Below are 19052 nucleotides of genomic sequence, written 5' to 3'. Positions count from 1 at the left end.
CATTCCTGTCAGTTGTTCCCTTATGCTCTCCCTGAAACTCTGTACAACCTCTGGTTCTTTCAGTTTATCCATGTCCCATCTCATTAAATTCCCACCTTTTTGCAGTTTCTTCAGTTTTAATCTACAGTTCATAACCAATAGATTATTGTCAGCGTCCACATCTGCCCCTGTAAATGTCTTACAATTTAAAACCTGGTTCCTAAAAAGCCATAAATCTTGAACACGATTATGTTGATCCAGTAAAGTCAGCAATCCCTTTGTTAGTGAAAATTGCTTTCGTTCAGTGAATGATCATTTTCATAGAAAGTGAAATTCTTGCTTTTCTGTTCTCTAAAAATCAAGTATTGAGTTCTGCTTCAGGTTTTGGTCATTCAACTGTTCCACTTCTCAGTACATGTTTACTGTGACGTGATTGTTTTAAAAATACCTTCCTGAGTCTGCCAAGCTCTTTTCATTTTTAGGGTTCCTTACCTCGTTGTTGTTGTTGTGGTCTTCAGTCCTGAGACTGGTTTGATGCAGCTCTCCATGCTACTCTATCCTGTGCAAGCTTCTTCATCTCCCACAGTTGAAAAAAATTAATCCCTCATGGGATCACCTTGATGCCCGTCTGTCTGTGTCTGTCCAACTGTTCAAAACCCTTCTCTCAGGAATGTGTAGATGTATCAAGTTGAAGTTTATGTCCCATACAAAGGTCTGTGGTTCGTTGATGGTGTGATAAATGTCATCTTCTAAATCAATGTAATTAAAAGATTTGTCCATTTGTCACATGTTTTGATACTTGCAAACTCACTCATTAAAACCTGTTAGGGACTGGCCATTGGTTTAGAGTCATGAAATTAGGTAAGAAGCAAGAAACAAATCTGAAAACTGTTAATTTGTAATTATACCACATACCCCCCTCCCCCTCCGTTATTTGTTATCTGACTGTCCATCCTTTCTTCTAAGAAATGGTTAGACATATCAGGTTGAAATTTATGTCGTGTACTAAGGTCTATAGTCACTTCACATTATAATAAATGTTAAGTTTCTAAGTCATTGCAGTCAAAAGATGCAGCCATTTATGTTTCATATTTTGATACTTTCAAACTCACTAATTATGGCCTATAGGGTACTTCTCCTTACGTAGAATCATGAAGTTTGGCCAGAGGAAGGTTTCACTTGGCCAGAGGAAGGTTTCACAGAAGTAGTAAAGGAAATAAAAATCAGAGAATTGTTAATTTATAATTATATTACATGAAAAATTTTCTGTTTTTCACTTGATATGAGACTTTGAACTTGAAAGTAAAACATTCTTGAAGGTCCTGGAACCACTGTGACCAATGTCTTGCCAGTATCAATGTCAATAACAGGCAAAAATCCTGAGATTCTAGATCCCCAGAATGGATGAACTAACTGCCTGTATACATATTAAGTTTTTACAGAATCCTCTGTGTGTAGTCATTCTCGCTCCTGGTCAAATTTGATTTAGTTGTAGATGGCCCGAAATGCCTTTCTGCAGCCCTATTTCCATGCTCTTTAGTGTATGCAATCACTTGCAGTTTATATGCAATAGTATAGTAATGCCATTTTTCAGTCGTAGTTTGCAAATGAAACCACAGTACAGGAGTGAAGTAAGTGGATCTCCACACTAAACACAAGAGTAACTGAAGCTTGAATGAACAGTATAAAAACCATTAATGACAATGTACATGCATACATCAAACTCTATACAACTGGAATGCTCAAAATTCGCAAGGAAGCTAACAGTGAATTGCTTCCAGCCAGAACATAGAAAATTTGGATTGAGCTTATAGGCACCTACATTAACTTGCAACCAGCTTATACACCAGCAAATACAATAAAATGAAATTCAGTCAAAATGAGGAATAGAAATAATGAATGCAGTAATATGGTCAAAATATGGGTTGATAAAATGGAAGAAATTAAATTGAAATTAATTTACAAAAATAATTCAGATCACATGAACAAATATTCCACTTCCAAGTGGAAAAAGAATTGTTGGAAGAAAAATTAGAACAAATGGAATAGCTGATATGGTGGTTAAAATGATGTGAAAAAGGAACAAATTTAAAAAATTACATTTAAAGCAATTAATTGAATAAAAATAACCAGTGAAGACTTTAAAATAAAAAATTTCTAGCACCTGACAAAATGCGAACCCACAACCTTCTGCATGTGAAGAGTCTACCACAACCATTATACTATGCAACCAGTCTATGTAACATTCCTCTTTTAAAGCTGTAAGGTATCAAGTGAAATTCCAAAATCTGTTTTCATCAATTACTCGCAAATGAGGACTCACCAGGGTGAATGACTGCAGGGTGTATCAGGAACCTTAACCTACATCACCATGTAAGTGGTTTTGAAATGTTAATCTCGCCAGTGGGTACCTCTCCTTGTAAGCTTAAATTTCAGCAGGTCCACAGCTGACCCCTCTGTTTACCACAAAAAATCAAGGAAGTAGGTGTTAATGCAGATGACACACTGTTTGCTGCTTTTTTTTTAAACAATTTGCAACAAAAAATTGCAATTAATGAGAAACTAAAGGACTTTGGAAAAGTATACAATTATCTGTGCACCCCAGTAACAAGACTTTTTGGATGGACCAATCCCATTATGTAAATCAGATTTTGTAAAAGTGTAATATGGAGTACTGCCATGTGGCATCCACACCGCTAAATAACAATCAGGTAATAACTCATGAAATGAGCCCAAAAACAGAAAGAGAAAAAGCTGCCATGAAGAATGTCCCACACAGATGAGGCATAAGTAATGTAATAATATGCTCAACTAGGTACTGGACAAGATGTAGTATATGCAGTTCAAGCGGTGAGTCGGTTTGATATTAACCCAGGAGTACCCCCATTGACTAGTTGCAAAGATTATCCTATGGTATCTAAAGAGAACTAAATATTTTAAACTACAATTTTCAAAAGATGAAAACTGTGACTTAAGGATACGCTGATGCTGACTGGGCCGAGGATACTGTAGATGAAAAATCTACCATCAGTTTCTTGTTTGTCACAAGGTGCTGCAGTTTCATGGAATAAGAGAAAACTGCCACCAGTAGCTCTCTAGACAGTAGAATGGAGTACATGGTATTAACTTCTGCCTGTGAGGAACCACTTTGGTTCTGAAGGCTGCAAGGAGAAATACCCCCTTTTGCAAAAGAGGGCCTGATTAAATAGTTTTGTGTCAGCAAAGGTGCAATTGATCTGTCAAACATGTGGATACAAAAATCCCACTAAACACATTGACACCGAGCATCATTTCTTCAGGTAAAAAACTGATTCAACAGAAATCACAGTGGAGCAAATTTCAACAAATGGAATGCCTGCAGACATGATAATGAAGAAGCTGCCTCCAGACATCATCAGCGAACTGTCTAGCGGAAGTGTTGAAGGTTATCTTTTAGAATCAGTGCCTCTACCAGAAGATTCATTTTTGTAGGGGAATACAAGATGACTTAGATAGAATTTCTAGCTGGGGTGATAATGGAGGCTTGCTCTAAATGTAGAAAAATGTAAGTTAATACTAATGAGAAGAAAAAAACAATCTTGTAATGTTTGAATACAGCATTAGTAATGTGGTGCATGCCACAGTCACATTGATAAACTATCTAGGTGTAATGTTACATCGACGTGGGAGAAATTTGGGAAAATATAGCTCAACAATAAAGAAGAAAATGTATAGAACATAGTGCAACCCAATATCCCTGCTGACACAACGGATCCTTACTGCCTAGAGCAGAATTTCAAACAAAATCCATAATAAAAGGATTCAAAAAGTGCTATATGTCCATTGTCGTGGATCATTCACACCCTAACCTCCAGATGTCAGACACGCAGAGCAGAACCAGACATTGTATGTCAATAGCGTATCAACTAAAACTCCGATTTAGTTCATACTACATGCTGTCATCTAGCAGAAAGGGCATAAATGTTAATTAAAAGAAACACCAGAAGTACGGAACATATCAAAAGCATAACTGTGAGCACATAACACATGTTGCTTCCATGGGGAAATTGATAAAGCATTAGATCCATGTACCAAGAATCTGAAGTTTGAACCCCAACGACGTCACTTTTTTTTAACTGTATTTTATGCTTGAAAGTGTGACATGGGATAGTGTGTTTATAACGTGTGAAAGGGCTGTTTGGAGTTTACAGCAATGTTCTCATGACAGTCTGCTTTCACTTCATTTCTTTGAAAGTAGTAAACCTATAGAGCACATTTGTAATTCCACAGAATATACAGTCAGAACAGAAAAATTAAGAAACAACTGCGTCACACAAGCAGAAGTAATGGTAGTAATAATAATTAATAACAAATAAAATGATAACATCAGTAATAGCTACATAACGTTCAAAAGCAGGCTGCCAGAAGAACATTGTTACAAACTCTGAAAAGTCCTTTTTTACATGTAAAGAAAATGTTCTCCTATATAACAGTTTAACGCATAAACAGTTAAAAAAAAATTGTGGGACCTTTGATACAACAATTGAACATATTTATCTTCTCACCCATGCAAGATCTACAATACTATCCCACAGATACACTTTTCCTCAGCTCTGTAACTCTAGTGATACTTTTAATTACCATTTACGCATGTTCTACTGGACAGCAGCACACGGTAGGAACTAAATCGGTGTTTTGGTTCATACTCTATCGACATACATTTGGTACCGATCTGAGTGTCTGACGTCTGGTAGTTTGGGTGTCAGAATATGATGTGATGCGGGAGGACTGCCTGAAAGGAAGAATTGGCAGTAGAAGAGTGGTGTGAAGATTGTGGTGGTGGTGGTGGTGGTGATAGGAACAATAATAGAAGTTGTCAAGAGAAAAATGCTTGCAGACAATTTCTGTTTGTTCTTCTTTTACCAAAATGTGGAGAATTAAAAAAGATCACAGTTGGTAATGTTGACTTCATTTGGCAGAGTGTAATATACTTTATATCAGTAAAACAGTTTCTAATTTTGATTAATTAGACCATGTTAAAAATAAACCTCAAGAAGCCTTTTCAAAATAGTGGATCCTCTTATATTCAGGGTCATCCTGTGACTGGATAAATACATTACTCTTCGAACCCCACATTCCTTTAAAAATGTGCTGGTTTTGGCTTGTAGCAATTTTTTTGCTGTTTTATTAAATTGTAATGCAAAGTAATGTTATATTGTTAATTAAATATTTTATATTATTTGAGTGGCTGTAAACACGAACTTTTTCAACTTAGATGGAAGATATTGCAATACCAATGCAACGTGGTAATATGGAAGACATTGCACAAGAAACATCCACGGGAGACAATACAGAAACAACTTCAGAAACGAACTCGCTTAGCACACAACAGATATATGATAGAGAAAGCCGGTGAGTAATCTACATTGCATAATGTAAATATTTTCATGGACTTTCTCTCTCTTCAGGAATGATTCTGTCACTACTACAAGTTGCTTTTTAAACTCTTCTTGCCATTTTAACAATTATTTTTGTATGTCATTTTATTAATAGTTCTTGAATGAGATGTTATGTATTTATGCTGTGAGGAATGTAGTTTCTCTCTTTTTGTAAATTTTGTTTTCATGCTTTTGATAACAGCACTGTATAGATTAGATAATGAGAATGTGTTTCGTAGCTATTAGACATGAAGTACCTCAGTCTAAAGAAAAATAACTTTACAGATACTATTTGAGGCAGAGAAGTAAAACTGTCCTTACTTTTAGTGATTACATCCAGTTGACACAGAATACCTAAGTCATCATTGAAGGGGTCCTAATGCTAGTTCCATTTGTAGCATTTGGTAGGTCACAGGTGCCTCCTAGGTCATATAAAATGATGATTACTCCATGAGATCACTCTACCTTGGCCGAGTTCACATTTACTGAATCCAGGATCAGGAACGGGCAGCTTTCAGAATACTGCCAGTCCTCTGTAACTGTAGTGTCTCTGCTTGCATCAGTTACCACAGTGTGGTGCAGTGGTGTAATCTTATGTTGTGTCACAAGGAGTGAGAATCTTACCTAACTGCATGTATTGTGAGTTGTTAGCAAGCCACTTCTGGGGTACCATTCACACCCTAGTTGCCTGAGCCATGTTCAGGCAAGTGGGGCTCAATCTGGGTGAGTTCCTATATTTCTAGCTGCTTGCGGGAACATCCAGATGAATTTGTCACACAAAAACACTGCAACAAAATGCATATTCTGTTTGGGACCAATTACACCCTTGAATGAAAGTGGTTTTAGATAGCCCACCAGTACCTTCAGCTCAGAATAAATACCTATGAATAACAGGACACTTAATATGTCTCATAAAGTGTTTCTGAGTATTAAAACTTGACAGGAAGCTTAGAAAATGTGTCTCCTTTTACATGCATAAAGGGTTGAACTGTATAGCAGGTACGTGTCTCCTTTTACATGCATAAAGGGTTGAACTGTATAGCAGGTACACTGAAATCAGTTAGGTGTTGGTAATGGAATACTATTGGTGGAAACAGAAGCAGCACATCTAACTGAACAAAAAGCAGCAGGCAAAATGCTATGCAAATATCTAATTTTGATGGAACTGCACAATGTAAACTGTAGTAAGAATCATTTTATGCATTGGCTTAATGCACAAAAACGTGCAGGAGCCAAAGGAAGAATGGTTAGAGGTTGACATGACAAATCTCAAAAACATCCTGAAGTGACTGAATAGTGAACTAGTAAAAACAGTTTTATTTGTCCTGACTTCAGTTCTCCAACTTTGCCTGAACATACAACAGCTGGGTTCATCCGCTGGAAAGTTGTCTGCCTCTAACCCAGTGTTTTCCAAGGGTCAGTAGGCCCATGTGGACATATCCACAGCGTGAAGCGGTACATGTACAAGAAACACATTTTAAATCATTTGGCAGATGACCACCTGCTCGTATGTTTAAGGGATTATAGCCTACACAAAAAGGACCACTCAAGTGACAAGAGAGAAAGAATAATAAGTAGTCATCTTCATTGAGGGCAATTGATGTCATGGTGTGTCTTAAGCATTTAGTTGCTGAATGTTCACTGTATGCGTCCTCCATGAACTGTTAATCAGAAACTCTCATTAACATTACAATACAGTTCCTGTTGCATTTTCTCCACTGTGATAGTTGCAGTGCACACCATTTGTTGTGGGGTTCTTCTGTTGCTTGACTCTGCCGTCAAGTTGTTAAGGGTTTCTTGTTCTGAATATGCACTTATACTAGGACACACTTAAGCACTAACACCAGACTGTTTTCCAACATCAGTATTTCATTATACTCTCCATATTGTGTGCACACGGGACACCTCTGTGGGAAGTGGATGATGATCTGCATTCCAGTGACCACTTCCCACCTGAATAAATGTAACAGCTAGAGCAGTTCATTAAAGACAGCTTTCAAGATGTGTGCTCAGCAAAGCAAACTGGACACTGTAAAGCCAGCTACTTTTATCTGACCATAGAGAACATTCCTATATGCTTTTATCATATCACCAACACAATCCATCAAACATGTCAAAGTGTTCAGGACAACTAAGAAGACAGTTGGCTCCCTGGTGGAGTGAATATTGATGCTCCACAATCAGGGAGACATGCCGGGCATTATGGAGTGCAGCCTTTTGGTCGCAAAAACAGTAATGTAAAAGAGAGCAAGAAGAGAATGTGCAGAAATTTCTGAAAGATCTATAAATCATTTTCATTAAGCTTCCAATTGTATGGAAGCCTTTATAGGATTCCAGGCAAAGGAGCAAGGTGTGCAGTAACTTAAGTAATGAATGATGGTATACTCAGGACCAATAGTACACACATTTTGTAAAGACTTTGTAGAAACTATCTTATGTGAGCCTTTAAATAGGCATTGTGCACAATGCCACAGTCAATAGTCATACATCGTCAAATCATCACTAATAGTGCATTTAGATGTGAAGATATTAGTTACTGACTGGATTTTGTGAACTGCAAGCTGATAAGCTGCAATTTAAATTTCTGAAATTGCACCTTGGTTATTGAAAATTTTTACAGCATCTATTCTATTGTTGACTGAACCACAGGAAGACATTATATGAGGTATACAAGTCAGTGGATAGATAGGTCCTCAGCCAGTTTCAGCATCTGTTCAGGAGATGTCACTGTAATATTAATAACCTGACCTTGCTGGAGATCACTATACTCCTACTTTGCTCTGCAGGCACCACTTAATAAGTATCGTCTTCAATGTTTAAGAAGGCTGCAATACTCCTGGGAGAAATAATTCGCTTGACCAGCTTCACATACAGGGCTCAAAGGGACTTGTTCCAGATTACCACAGTCCCTCCAGTGCTAATATTGTTTTAGATATACAGACAGTAATTTCCTGGGCATTCATTTTATGTGAGAGAATGATGTATTTCAAAGCTGTGTTTTAAATGTGACTGAATTTCTTCTTCTCTCTCCTTTATTTCCCAAGTTAAGGACCCCTTACTTATGAATAACTATGCCATTTTCTGCTCTTTCTTCATTTTCCCAGCAACCAGACAGCATTCTCAACTAACTGTTAAGTATAGATTCTAAATTTTGTACAGAAAAATCTGTCCTTTTTAACAGTTCAAATCAGGTTTCCCATCTTTCAGCTAATAAAATGAGGTGCGCCATTTTCAGTTCTAAAGATTCGCTGAGGTTCCTGGGCCTCTTATTGTTTTAATGAAGGTCTTCGTTGGCTGACACATCAAAGGAAACTGAAGGCAGCCCCTCAAAACACTGGGTATTGTAAAATGTATAATCAACAGGACATTGGGAAATGACAGAAAACATCTGCTCTTTTAGAACCTTTGTATGATCCTTCTTCAGTTTTGGTTGTACAGTATACGGGGTTCACTATGAGGGAATCAGGCTGGCAACAGTAGGCATTTAGGACAAGCCCCATTCCTAGCCTCTGTTTCCATCGTGATACCAGATGGCAGCTGCTTGTGGTGCAACAGGCATGTAAAACCACCTCCCTCCTACAATCACCCGTAAACCATATGATTGCTCATCTACCTATGGATCAATTTTTTAATAATAATTTGAGAGTAATGAAGACCTTCGGGATTTGCATAAAGAACATCTTTCAGATTTTTGTGTAATGAATATAAATGTTTAATGCCAAGAATATTAGCAAAAGTGTAGATTGCTAATCACCATAAAGGTGACGTGAAGTTGCAGACAGACACAATTAATAGACTGTTATGCTTTTATATTTCAGCGAAAGCCTTATTCAGAAAAGAAAACGCACAGACATTCATAAAAGAAAGCACACTTCATACACATGACTGTCGTCCCCAGTAGCTTGGACTGGTATGCAACTATTATGTTGAACAAAACTAGCAACCTGGAGTAGGGTGAGAAAGGGGTAGGGATAGCAGGGAATGGGGGGGGGGGGCTGTCTGGCAGAGTGTGCAGGGATTAGATAGAGGCGTGACAGGCCTGCTAGGTGCTGTGTCAGGAGACTGTGTGGCAGGGAGTTGGGGGGGGGGGGGGGGGGGGAAGGGTAGCAGAAAAGGAGAGGAGCAGGGAAAGGGAAAGATGGGCAGGTGCATTGGAAGAGGGCAGCACACAGTGAGGATGGGATATGTGAATAGGGAGAAGGTGATAGGACACTGTTGGATGGAGGGTGTGGGGACAGTAGGTTAGCTTAGGTTGAGGTTGGGATGATTTCGGGAATGGGGAATGTTTCGTAGGGATAACACCCTTCTGTGCAGTTCTGAAAAGGTGGTGGTTGAGGGGAGAAACCAGATGGCTTGGGTAGTGAAGCAGCTATTGACATTAAGGATACAGGGTATTTTTTCCAGTCAATATTATGTAAAAATTAACACCTATATCTTTCAGGCACTGTTTATAATGTATATTTTTACAGACTTTTTTGTTGGTATCAGGTAACACAGCACACTTTCTAAACAAATTAGAAGTATTTGAATATTTTTGAACCTGCTTAGGGTTATTAAAAAAATTACAAAGAAACTGAAGCAATTTTTTTTTCCAAAATGCTTCCTCAAATCAAGGTACCATTTAATCTAATGTTATACTTTTGAAAGAGACCATATTTTTACCAGATATGCCTGATATGATGGCTGAGGTACTAGACCTATTTAATTCCACCTATTATGTATATTACAAGGATAAAAAAGTATCACATCTTACATTTTAATTTTTATAATTTTTTTTCTAATAAAAATGTTATTTTTCTGTTATTTAGTTGATTCTGCAATAACGCTTAGGTCTACTACATAAGTATGGACTATTGCAAGTTACATAAAAAAAATTAGAGCAATGCTTTGTAAACTTTAGGAAATATTTTTACTTAAATTCTGAAAAATACAACTTGCAGGAAATTGCAAATGAAGATATGAATCCAAATAAACTGTGCCTCAGAGCATTCCTGAAGCATCATCTTCATCCTGCAGCATTTCTTCATCTTCAAGCTTCCTCTTGGCATTCCTTTTAGCACTTCTTGCTTCTTTGGTAATGAAGAGCAAATTTTTCAGCTTCATGCACCGGTTGTGTCACATGCAAGCAATTGATCTTCCATATTAGAGCCACATTTTATGACTAAATTTCTCAGGACTACCAACTTTCGTATCACTCCATCATTGAAACATATCACTGCATCTAGTACACCAACTTTTAATGTATTGACTCCTACAAAAACATTCTTGGGTAATCTTTCCCCACATAAAATCTTTGGAACATTTTCTTTTTTATTCTAAGTGCTCCCATGAAGGCATTTACTAAGCAAAACATGGTCACTCAGGTCTCTAAATATTGGTTTTATTTCATTCATAAGGGGCTCAGGAAGGGAATGCTTATGACGATATATTTGACCCACTTTCTTTTGCTTTTTGGTAACCACACTAAGAATCTGCTCCTTTAGGGCAAAGACCGCGATCAGGGTGGTAGTCTGTGGACAGCTTACGAAAGTAGGTGGCTCATACAGCTTCAGAAGTGCAGTTCATCTAATGACTAGTCCATAACAACTGTGAAGGAGATCTATTTCAGTTTCTGTTAATCTGCCTCGGACAGGCAATTTTCTATCAGATAGCAACTTTCCTTTCATTTCTCGTAATAGTTCCTCTATCTAGCACCCATCCCCTTTTGCACATGTCCACAACACTCCAGTTTTGTGACCAAGGTATCACAATGAACATTGAACTCATGGAAACCTTTAGAGTCCCCATCGCCTAGATACTTCTTATATCTAACTTTATAAACGGGGACCGACCTCTGAAATATTTTTAGAGCTCCATCACACTCCATACCTCCACTGTAACCATCATAATTCTTAGAACACTGACATTCTATATGTCCTTCAGTTTTACCATGGCAGGTGTGGCAGTACATAGATAAGCACTCAACATCATCAACTTTTCCATTCACCAGACAAGTAACACTTAACAACACCATTCAAGGAACCATGTCCTCGATGTTGCCATGTCCCAACAAGTGCAACAGCAATGTCCCTGGTTCCACTAATATTTACAGTTATTTCTACTGCATGTTTCATAGATGCTTTACACACAACCGTCAAGGCATGCTGAACCTACTGGGAGGAGGAGGAGGAGGAGGAGGAAGGTCCATCAAACCACAAAAAAAAATGTCTGAGCAGCCTTTCTTTCTGTTTCCTGTTGCATGCATTCCATAAACTAACTTCAAATTCACGTAATATGAATTATTCACAATGTTCAAAATCATTTTCGAGGTAGATTTATTGCAGGATCAAAACAGAACAACTAATTTTGATGCTAAACCCTTTCTGCTACTTTTTTGTTCAGTTATTTCAAGACAGCCTACACTGTCACATTGTTTACATTTTGCCACTTCCTTTATCAAAGAAGGTAAGATGCCCACATCAACAATAAAAAATCCACTACAAACAACAACATTGTTAACACAAAAATTTGAATTACCAGGAGACATGCATTAGGGGTAAAACCCAATGGGACTCGGGGCAAGTAAGGCTAGCAACCTGCTTCCCTGGTACTTTAAATATGATGCTGGCAATAATCAGAGCAAAATGCTTCGGACCTTTGGAGGTGACGGAGTCCCACCTCTAACTGACAAACCAGGGACTCCTAAGATACGACTTGGCAAACAAATGGTAATGAGATGGGGAGCTATTAATATCAATGGGGGCTACTCTGGGAAGAAGGTAGAGCTGGCAGAGGCTGCAAGTAAGATGGGGCTGGACGTTTTAGCTGTTAGAGACACTCGGGTAAGGGGTGAGAAAGAAGAGGAAGTGGGAGAATACAAGGTCTACCTGTCAGGAGTCAAAGCAGGAATAGCACAATGGGGTGTAGGGCTTTACATCAGGAAAGAAATGGAACCCAGCGTAGTTGCAATAAGGTATGTAAACGAACGACTGATGTGGATAGATTTGACAGTGTCTAGCAAGAAAATTAGGATTGTGTCAGTATATTCCCATTGTGAAGGGACAGATCAAGATAAGATGGATAGTCATTATTAGGCACTCAGTGATGTAGTTGTTAGAGTAAAGGACAAGGACAGTGTTCTGCTCATGGGTGATTTTAAAGCCAGGATTGGAAATCGAATAGAAGGGTATGAAAAGGTTATGGGTAAATTTGGAGAGGATATGGAGGCCAACAGGAATGGGAAACAACTCTTGGATTTCTGTGCCAGTATGGGCTTAGTAATCACAAACTCCTTTTTTAAACATAAGAACATTCACCGGTATACTTGGGAAGGCAGGGAAACCAGATTTGTCATTGACTATATAATAACAGATCAGGAATTCAGGAAGGCTGTGAGGGACACACGTGTATTCAGGGGATTCTTTGATGACACTGATCATTAATTAATCTGCAGTGAAATTGGGATTGTGAGGCCGAAAGTGCAGGTGGTCAGGTCCATATGTAGGAGGATAAGAGTGGAGAAACTTCAGGATAAGGAAATCAGGCACAAGTACATAACAGCGATCTCAGAAAGGTACCAGTTAGTTGAATGTAGTCAATTACAGTCATTGGAAAAGGAATGGACATGGTACAGGGACACAGTACTAGAAGTGGCTAAAGAATGTCTTGGAACAGTAGTGTGTAAAAGTAGGATGAAGCAAACAGCTTGGTGGAATGATACAGTCAAGGCAGCCTGTAAAAGGAAAAAGAAGGCGTATCAAAAAATGGCTACATACCAGAACCCAGGTAGACAGAGAAAGTTATGTTGAAGAAAGAAACAAAGCCAAACAGATAATTGCAGCATCCAAGAAGAAATCGTGGGAAGACTTTGGAAACAGGTTGGAGACTATGGGTCAAGCTGCTGGAAAACCATTCTGGAGTGTAATTAGCAGTCTTCGAAATGAAGGTAAGAAGGAAATGACAAGTATTTTGGACAGGTCAGGAAAACTGGTGGTGAATCATGTGGATGCCTTGGGCAGATGGAGGGAATATTTTGAAGAGTTGCTCAATGTAGGTGAAAATGCGATCAGTAATGTTTCAGATTTTGAGGTAGAATGGGATAGGAATGATGATGGAAATAGGATCACATTTGAGGAAGTGGAAAAAATGGTCAATAGATTGCAGTGCAATAAAGCGGCTGGGGTGGATGAAATTAAGTTGGAACTCATCAAATACAGTGGAATGTCAGGTCTTAAATGGCTACACAGGATAATTGAAATGGCCTGGGAGTCAGGACAGGTTCCATCAGACTGGACAAAGGCAGTAATCACACCAATCTTTAAACATGGAAACAGAAAAGATTGTAACAACTACAGAGGTATCTCTTTAATCAGCATTTTGGGTAAAATCTTCTCAGGTATTGTTGAAAGGAAAGTGCGAGTATTAGTTGAGTACCAATTGGATGAAAATCAGTGTGGGTTTAGGCCTCTTAGAGGTTGTCAGGACCAGATCTTTAGCTTACGGCAAATAATGGAGAAGTGTTATGAGTGGAACAGGGAATTGTATCTATGCTTTATAGATCTAGAAAAGGCATATGACCAGGTTCCTAGGAGGAACTTATTGTCTGTTCTACGAGATTATGGAGTAGGAGGCAAACTTTTGCAAGCAATTAAAGGTCTTTACATGGATAGTCAGGCAGCAGTTAGAGTTGACGGTAAATTGAGTTCATGGTTGAGAGTAGTTTCAGGGGTAAGACAAGGCTGCAACCTGTCTCCACTGTTGTTCATATTATTTATGGATCATATGTTGAAAACAATAGACTGGCTGGGTGAGATTAAGATATGTGAACACAAAATAAGCAGTCTTGCATATGCGGATGACTTAGTTGTGATGTCAGATTCGATTGAAAGTTTGCAAAGTAATATTTCAGAGCTAGATCAGAAATGTAAGGACTATGGTATGAAGATTAGCATCTCCAAAACGAAAGTAATGTCAGTGGGAAAGAAATATAAATGGATTGAGTGCCAAATAGGAGGAACAAAGTTAGAACAGGTGTATGGTTTCAAGTACTTAGGATGCATATTCTCACAGGATGGCAACATAGTGAAAGAACTGGAAGCGAGGTGTAGCAAAGCTAATGCAGTGAGCGCTCAGCTACGATCTACTCTCTTCTGCAAGAAGGAAGTCAGTACCAAGACTAAGTTATCTGTGCACCGTTCAATCTTTCGACCAACTTTGTTGTATGGGAGCGAAAGCTGGGTGGATTCAGGTTACCTTATCAACAAGGTTGAGGTTACGGATATGAAAGTAGCTAGGATGATTGCAGGTACTAGTAGATGGGAACAATGGCAGGAGGGTGTCCACAATGAGGAAATCAAAGAAAAACTGGGAATGAACTCTATAGATGTAGCAGTCAGGGCGAACAGGCTTAGATGGTGGGGTCATGTTACACGCATGAGAGAAGCAAGGTTACCCAAGAGACTCATGGATTCAGCAGTAGAGGGTAGGAGGAGTCAGGGCAGACCAAGGAGAAGGTACCTGGATTCGGTTAAGAATGATTTTGAAGTAATAGGTTTAACATCAGAAGAGGCACCAATGTTAGCACTGAATAGGGGATCATGGAGGAACTGTATAAGGGGGCTATGCTCCAGACTGAACGCTGAAGGGCATAATCAGTCTTAAATGATGATGATGATGATAAAATTTCGATTTTTCTACAATTTATAAGTTCCCTGTAAGCATGTTACGTTCAGCTGCTTGTTGTCCCACAGGATGGTCTACTATACTCTCGGTCCACTTTGGCAGTGCCCATTCATCCAAGTGTACAGCTGGTTAGTAGTCATATCAATGTGAAAAGCTCTGCAGTGATTGCAGAAGAGCTTGTACATGACACGGCTGCTTTCACAGGTGGTTCGGCCTATGAAGGGGTAGGCTAAGCCTGTGAGAGGACAGGAATAGAAAGTTCTGAGTGGGTGGATTGGGCAGGTCTTGTACCTGGGTCTTCCACAGGGATACGATGCACGTGGCAATGGGTTGGAATTGAGAGTGTCATAGGGATTAACTATGATGTTGTGGAGTTTGGGTGGGCAACAGATCATGACTTTAGGAGGGATGGGAAGGATCTCGGGTAGGATGTCCCTTGTTTCAGGGCATGATGACAGGTAATCAGAGCATTGACGAAGGATGTGGTTCAATTGTTCTAGTCTGGGACGATATTGGATGATGAATGGGGAGCAGTCCTTGGTAGTTGTTTCTTGGGGTGGTGGCAGGATTGTGGGTGTGAGGGGGAATGGTATGGGACATCTGTTCACAGACTAGGTGTGGGGGATAGTGCCTGTCTGTCAAGGCCTTTGTGAGATCTTCAGCATAAGGGACAAGGAAGTTGTTGCCACAGTTGGTCAGGCTGTATTGGGGGAAGGGGTAGGGGATTTTTTGGTATGAAAGGGATGACAGCTGTCAAAATGCAGGTACTGTTGGTGATTGTCAGGTTTAATGTGGACAGAGGTGTGTATGGAGCCATCAGAGAGGAGATGGGCAATGTCCAGGAAGGTGGCACGCTGTTTTGAAGTGGACCAGGTGAAGCAGATGAGAGAGAAGGTATTTAGGTTGTGAAAGAATGAGGATAGGGTGACGTTGACACTGAGTACAGATCATGAAGGTATTGCCAATGAATCTGAACCAGAACAGTGGGGTTTTGGGAGGCTAGTAAAGCTTCCTCCAGATGGCCTATAAATGGATTGGCATAGGAGGGTGCCATATAGGTGCCCACATCTGTGCCGCAGGTTTGTATGTATACCTTTTCCTTCAAAGAAGAAATAGTTGTGTGTTATATAAAGTTTGTAAGGTGTATGAGGACTGAGGTAATGGATTTGAAGTCTGAAGGCCATCGGGAAAGGTAGTGTTCAGTAATGGCAACACCATGAGCATGAGGGGTGTTGATGTATAGGGAAAGGGTTTCAACACTGATGCATAGGGATCAAGGAGGTAAAGGGTTGTGGGGATGGTGGAGTGTCAGTGAAGGAAATGGTTGATATCTTGACGTGGAAGGCTAGATTGCAGACAATTGATTGGACATGTTAATGAAAGAGGGCCGAAATTCTTTCAGTTGGGGCACGGTAACCAGCTGCAATGAGGTGTCCGGGGTTGTTGGGTTTCTGGATTTTGGGGAGTATGTAGAAGGTGGGTGTCATAGGGGTGAGGAGAGAAATGTTCAGGGGAGAGGTTCTGGGAAGGGTGTATGGTTTTAAGCAGGGATTGGAGGTGATGGAGTTCTGAGATGGCAGAGTTTATAGGTGGAGGAGTCAAATAATTGGCAGAGGCTATCCTCTGGGTAGCCACTGTGATTCATACTGACAGTGGTGGAACCTTTGTCTGCTGGTAGGATGATTAGGTCAGGATTTGTTTTGAGATTAGGTATGGCAGATGATATCTTCATGATAAGGACTCACTACCAAGACTCCCTATCTCAATCCTTCAACACTTACACACCTACTTCGCTTGCTCCTCAACCCAACCTCCCATCTTTCTGGACGTTGACCTCCTCCTCTCTGATAGCTCCAGCCTCACATCTGTTCACATTAAACACACTAGCCACCAACAGTGCCTGTATTTAAACAACTGATATCACTTCCACACTGAAAAATCCCTTCCGCACAGCCTGGCTGCCTGGAGACAGTGTATCTGCAATGACAAGAGCTCCATATCCCAATATGCTGAAGGTCTCACCAAGGCCTTCACAGACACACACTGACACTGGCGCTATCATGTACCATTCCCCCACACAACCCCAATCCTCGTGCCACCTCCAAGAATCAGTTACAAAGGACTGCCCCCTTTGTTACCCAATATAACCCTTTTTTTGGTGTTCTGCCTTACGGCAGGTCTTGTCATGGGGGAAGCCTCGTCAAAGAGGTCCACCGCATGAGCGTCTAGGGAAGTGATTCCAGTGGTGGTTTCCCGTTGCCTTCCACTGGTGATGATGAAATGATAATGAGGACAACACAACACCCAGTCCATGAGCGGAGAAAATCTCCAACCCAGCCGGGAATCGAACCTGGTCCCCTTGGCGTGACAGACCGCCGCGCTGACCACTCAGCTATCGTTGCGGACAATATAACCCTGGACTGAAACAAATGAACCACATTCTTCATCAGGGCTAACCTTTGCCACAGAAACTGTATTTCTGTAGAAGACCCAGATACAGACCTACCCAATCCACCCACCCAGTACTTCCAATTTCAGTGCCATCACAGGCTTATCTTACCCCTTTAGAGGCCAGGCCACCTATGAAAGCAGCTGTCGTATACCAGCTCTGCTGCAGTCATTGCACAGCTGTTTATATTCATATGACTACCAATCAGCTGTCCATGAGGATGAACGGCCACCAGCTAATTGGCCAGGAGCATGGTAAACCACTCTGGTGAACATACATGCTTGATTTCTATGGCTGCTTCACAATCCAAACCATCTGAATCTGCCACTCAACCACCAGATTTTCTGAACATCATGGAAGGGATCTATCCTTACAATACATTCTCCATTTCCGATATTATACCATCCTCAACCTACAATAACCTATTGTCCCCACACCGATCACCGTTTCCGAAATTATACCAGTCGCAACCTACAGAAATCTACTGTCCCCACACCTCCACCCAACAGTTTCCACTCTGTCTGTCCTCTCACCTACTCGTATTCACGTCCTCCACCTTCAGTATGTGCTGCCCTCATCCAAAACAGGTCTGTCTTTCCCCTTCTCTGCTTCCCACTAACCCTCCTACCCCTCCCTCACTCCGCCCCCACCCACCCACCCACCCACCCACCCTGCCTCACCTAGCAGTCTTGTCATGCCTCCATCTAGTCCCTGCTCACTCCGCCAGACAGTGCTCTTCTAATCTCCCACCCCACTCCAGATTGCTACTTCCGTTCAATGTAATAGCTGCAGTCCAGTCAGCAGTTATATGTTCGAGAAGTGTGCTTTCGTGTATGAATGTGTGTGTGTGTGTGTGTGTGTGTGTGTGTGTGTGTGTGTGTGTGTGTGTGTTTTCTTTTCTGAAGAAGGCTTTGGCCGAAAGGTAAATGTGTAACAGCCTTTTCTTTTCTTTGTGCCTATCCATGACTCAACTTGCCATCTTTATGGTGAGTAGCAATCTATCCATTTCCAAATATTGTTGATATTCCAACCTGGAGTTTCCATTGTTTGCATTATGCCAAGGTTGGAGCAAATCACCACCTTGGTTTCTTAAGGGAACTAAGAGTTATTTTATCATGGCATAAAAAATATAGTATCTTTACTATTGATTTTATATCTTCGTGCAATATTGTACAAAACCACCACAATTTTATTCCAGTGTATGCTCATAGGGGGTTTCTGAGTTGTTTTACCTTATCATGTCTTGAGGATTTACATGCCAAAATAAATTTTTAATGTACAGTGCAAAACTGTATACAAACCTAAAGGCATTGAGGGAAATTACTTATGACAGAGAGAAGAACTTCATTTGCACTGATTTCCTCAGTACCCTTCAAGCGATTTTACAATTGTAACTGGCAGAAGTGAGGAACCAGGCATTGCAGTTGGGAAGTTTATCAGGGACACACGTGCAGAAAAATGAACTGCCCCTGTGAGCCTTTTCCTTGCTGTTTAGCAAAAGTACAAAGTCATTAAACTTAAGAGTGGCTGGAAGCATTTGGAAATAA

At 40.2% G+C, this 19052-nt stretch overlaps 1 protein-coding gene across 2 annotated transcripts in view; it reads left to right on the top strand.

The window, feature by feature from the left end:
* Positions 1-19052, top strand: part of LOC126174751 (structural maintenance of chromosomes protein 1A) — a 196559-nt gene that overhangs the window by 153764 nt on the left and 23743 nt on the right. For both annotated transcript variants that reach the window (XM_049921073.1, XM_049921074.1), the window contains exon 19: positions 5234-5370. In XM_049921073.1, coding sequence (XP_049777030.1) covers positions 5234-5370 — 137 coding nt within the window. The remainder of the gene's footprint in view (positions 1-5233; positions 5371-19052) is intronic.

The sequence above is a fragment of the Schistocerca cancellata genome, chromosome 3 (assembly GCF_023864275.1).
Source record: "Schistocerca cancellata isolate TAMUIC-IGC-003103 chromosome 3, iqSchCanc2.1, whole genome shotgun sequence".
NCBI lineage: Eukaryota > Metazoa > Arthropoda > Insecta > Orthoptera > Acrididae > Schistocerca > Schistocerca cancellata.
The sequence above is the reverse complement of the archived record's forward strand: the minus strand, read 5'-3'. Positions and strand labels throughout refer to the sequence as shown.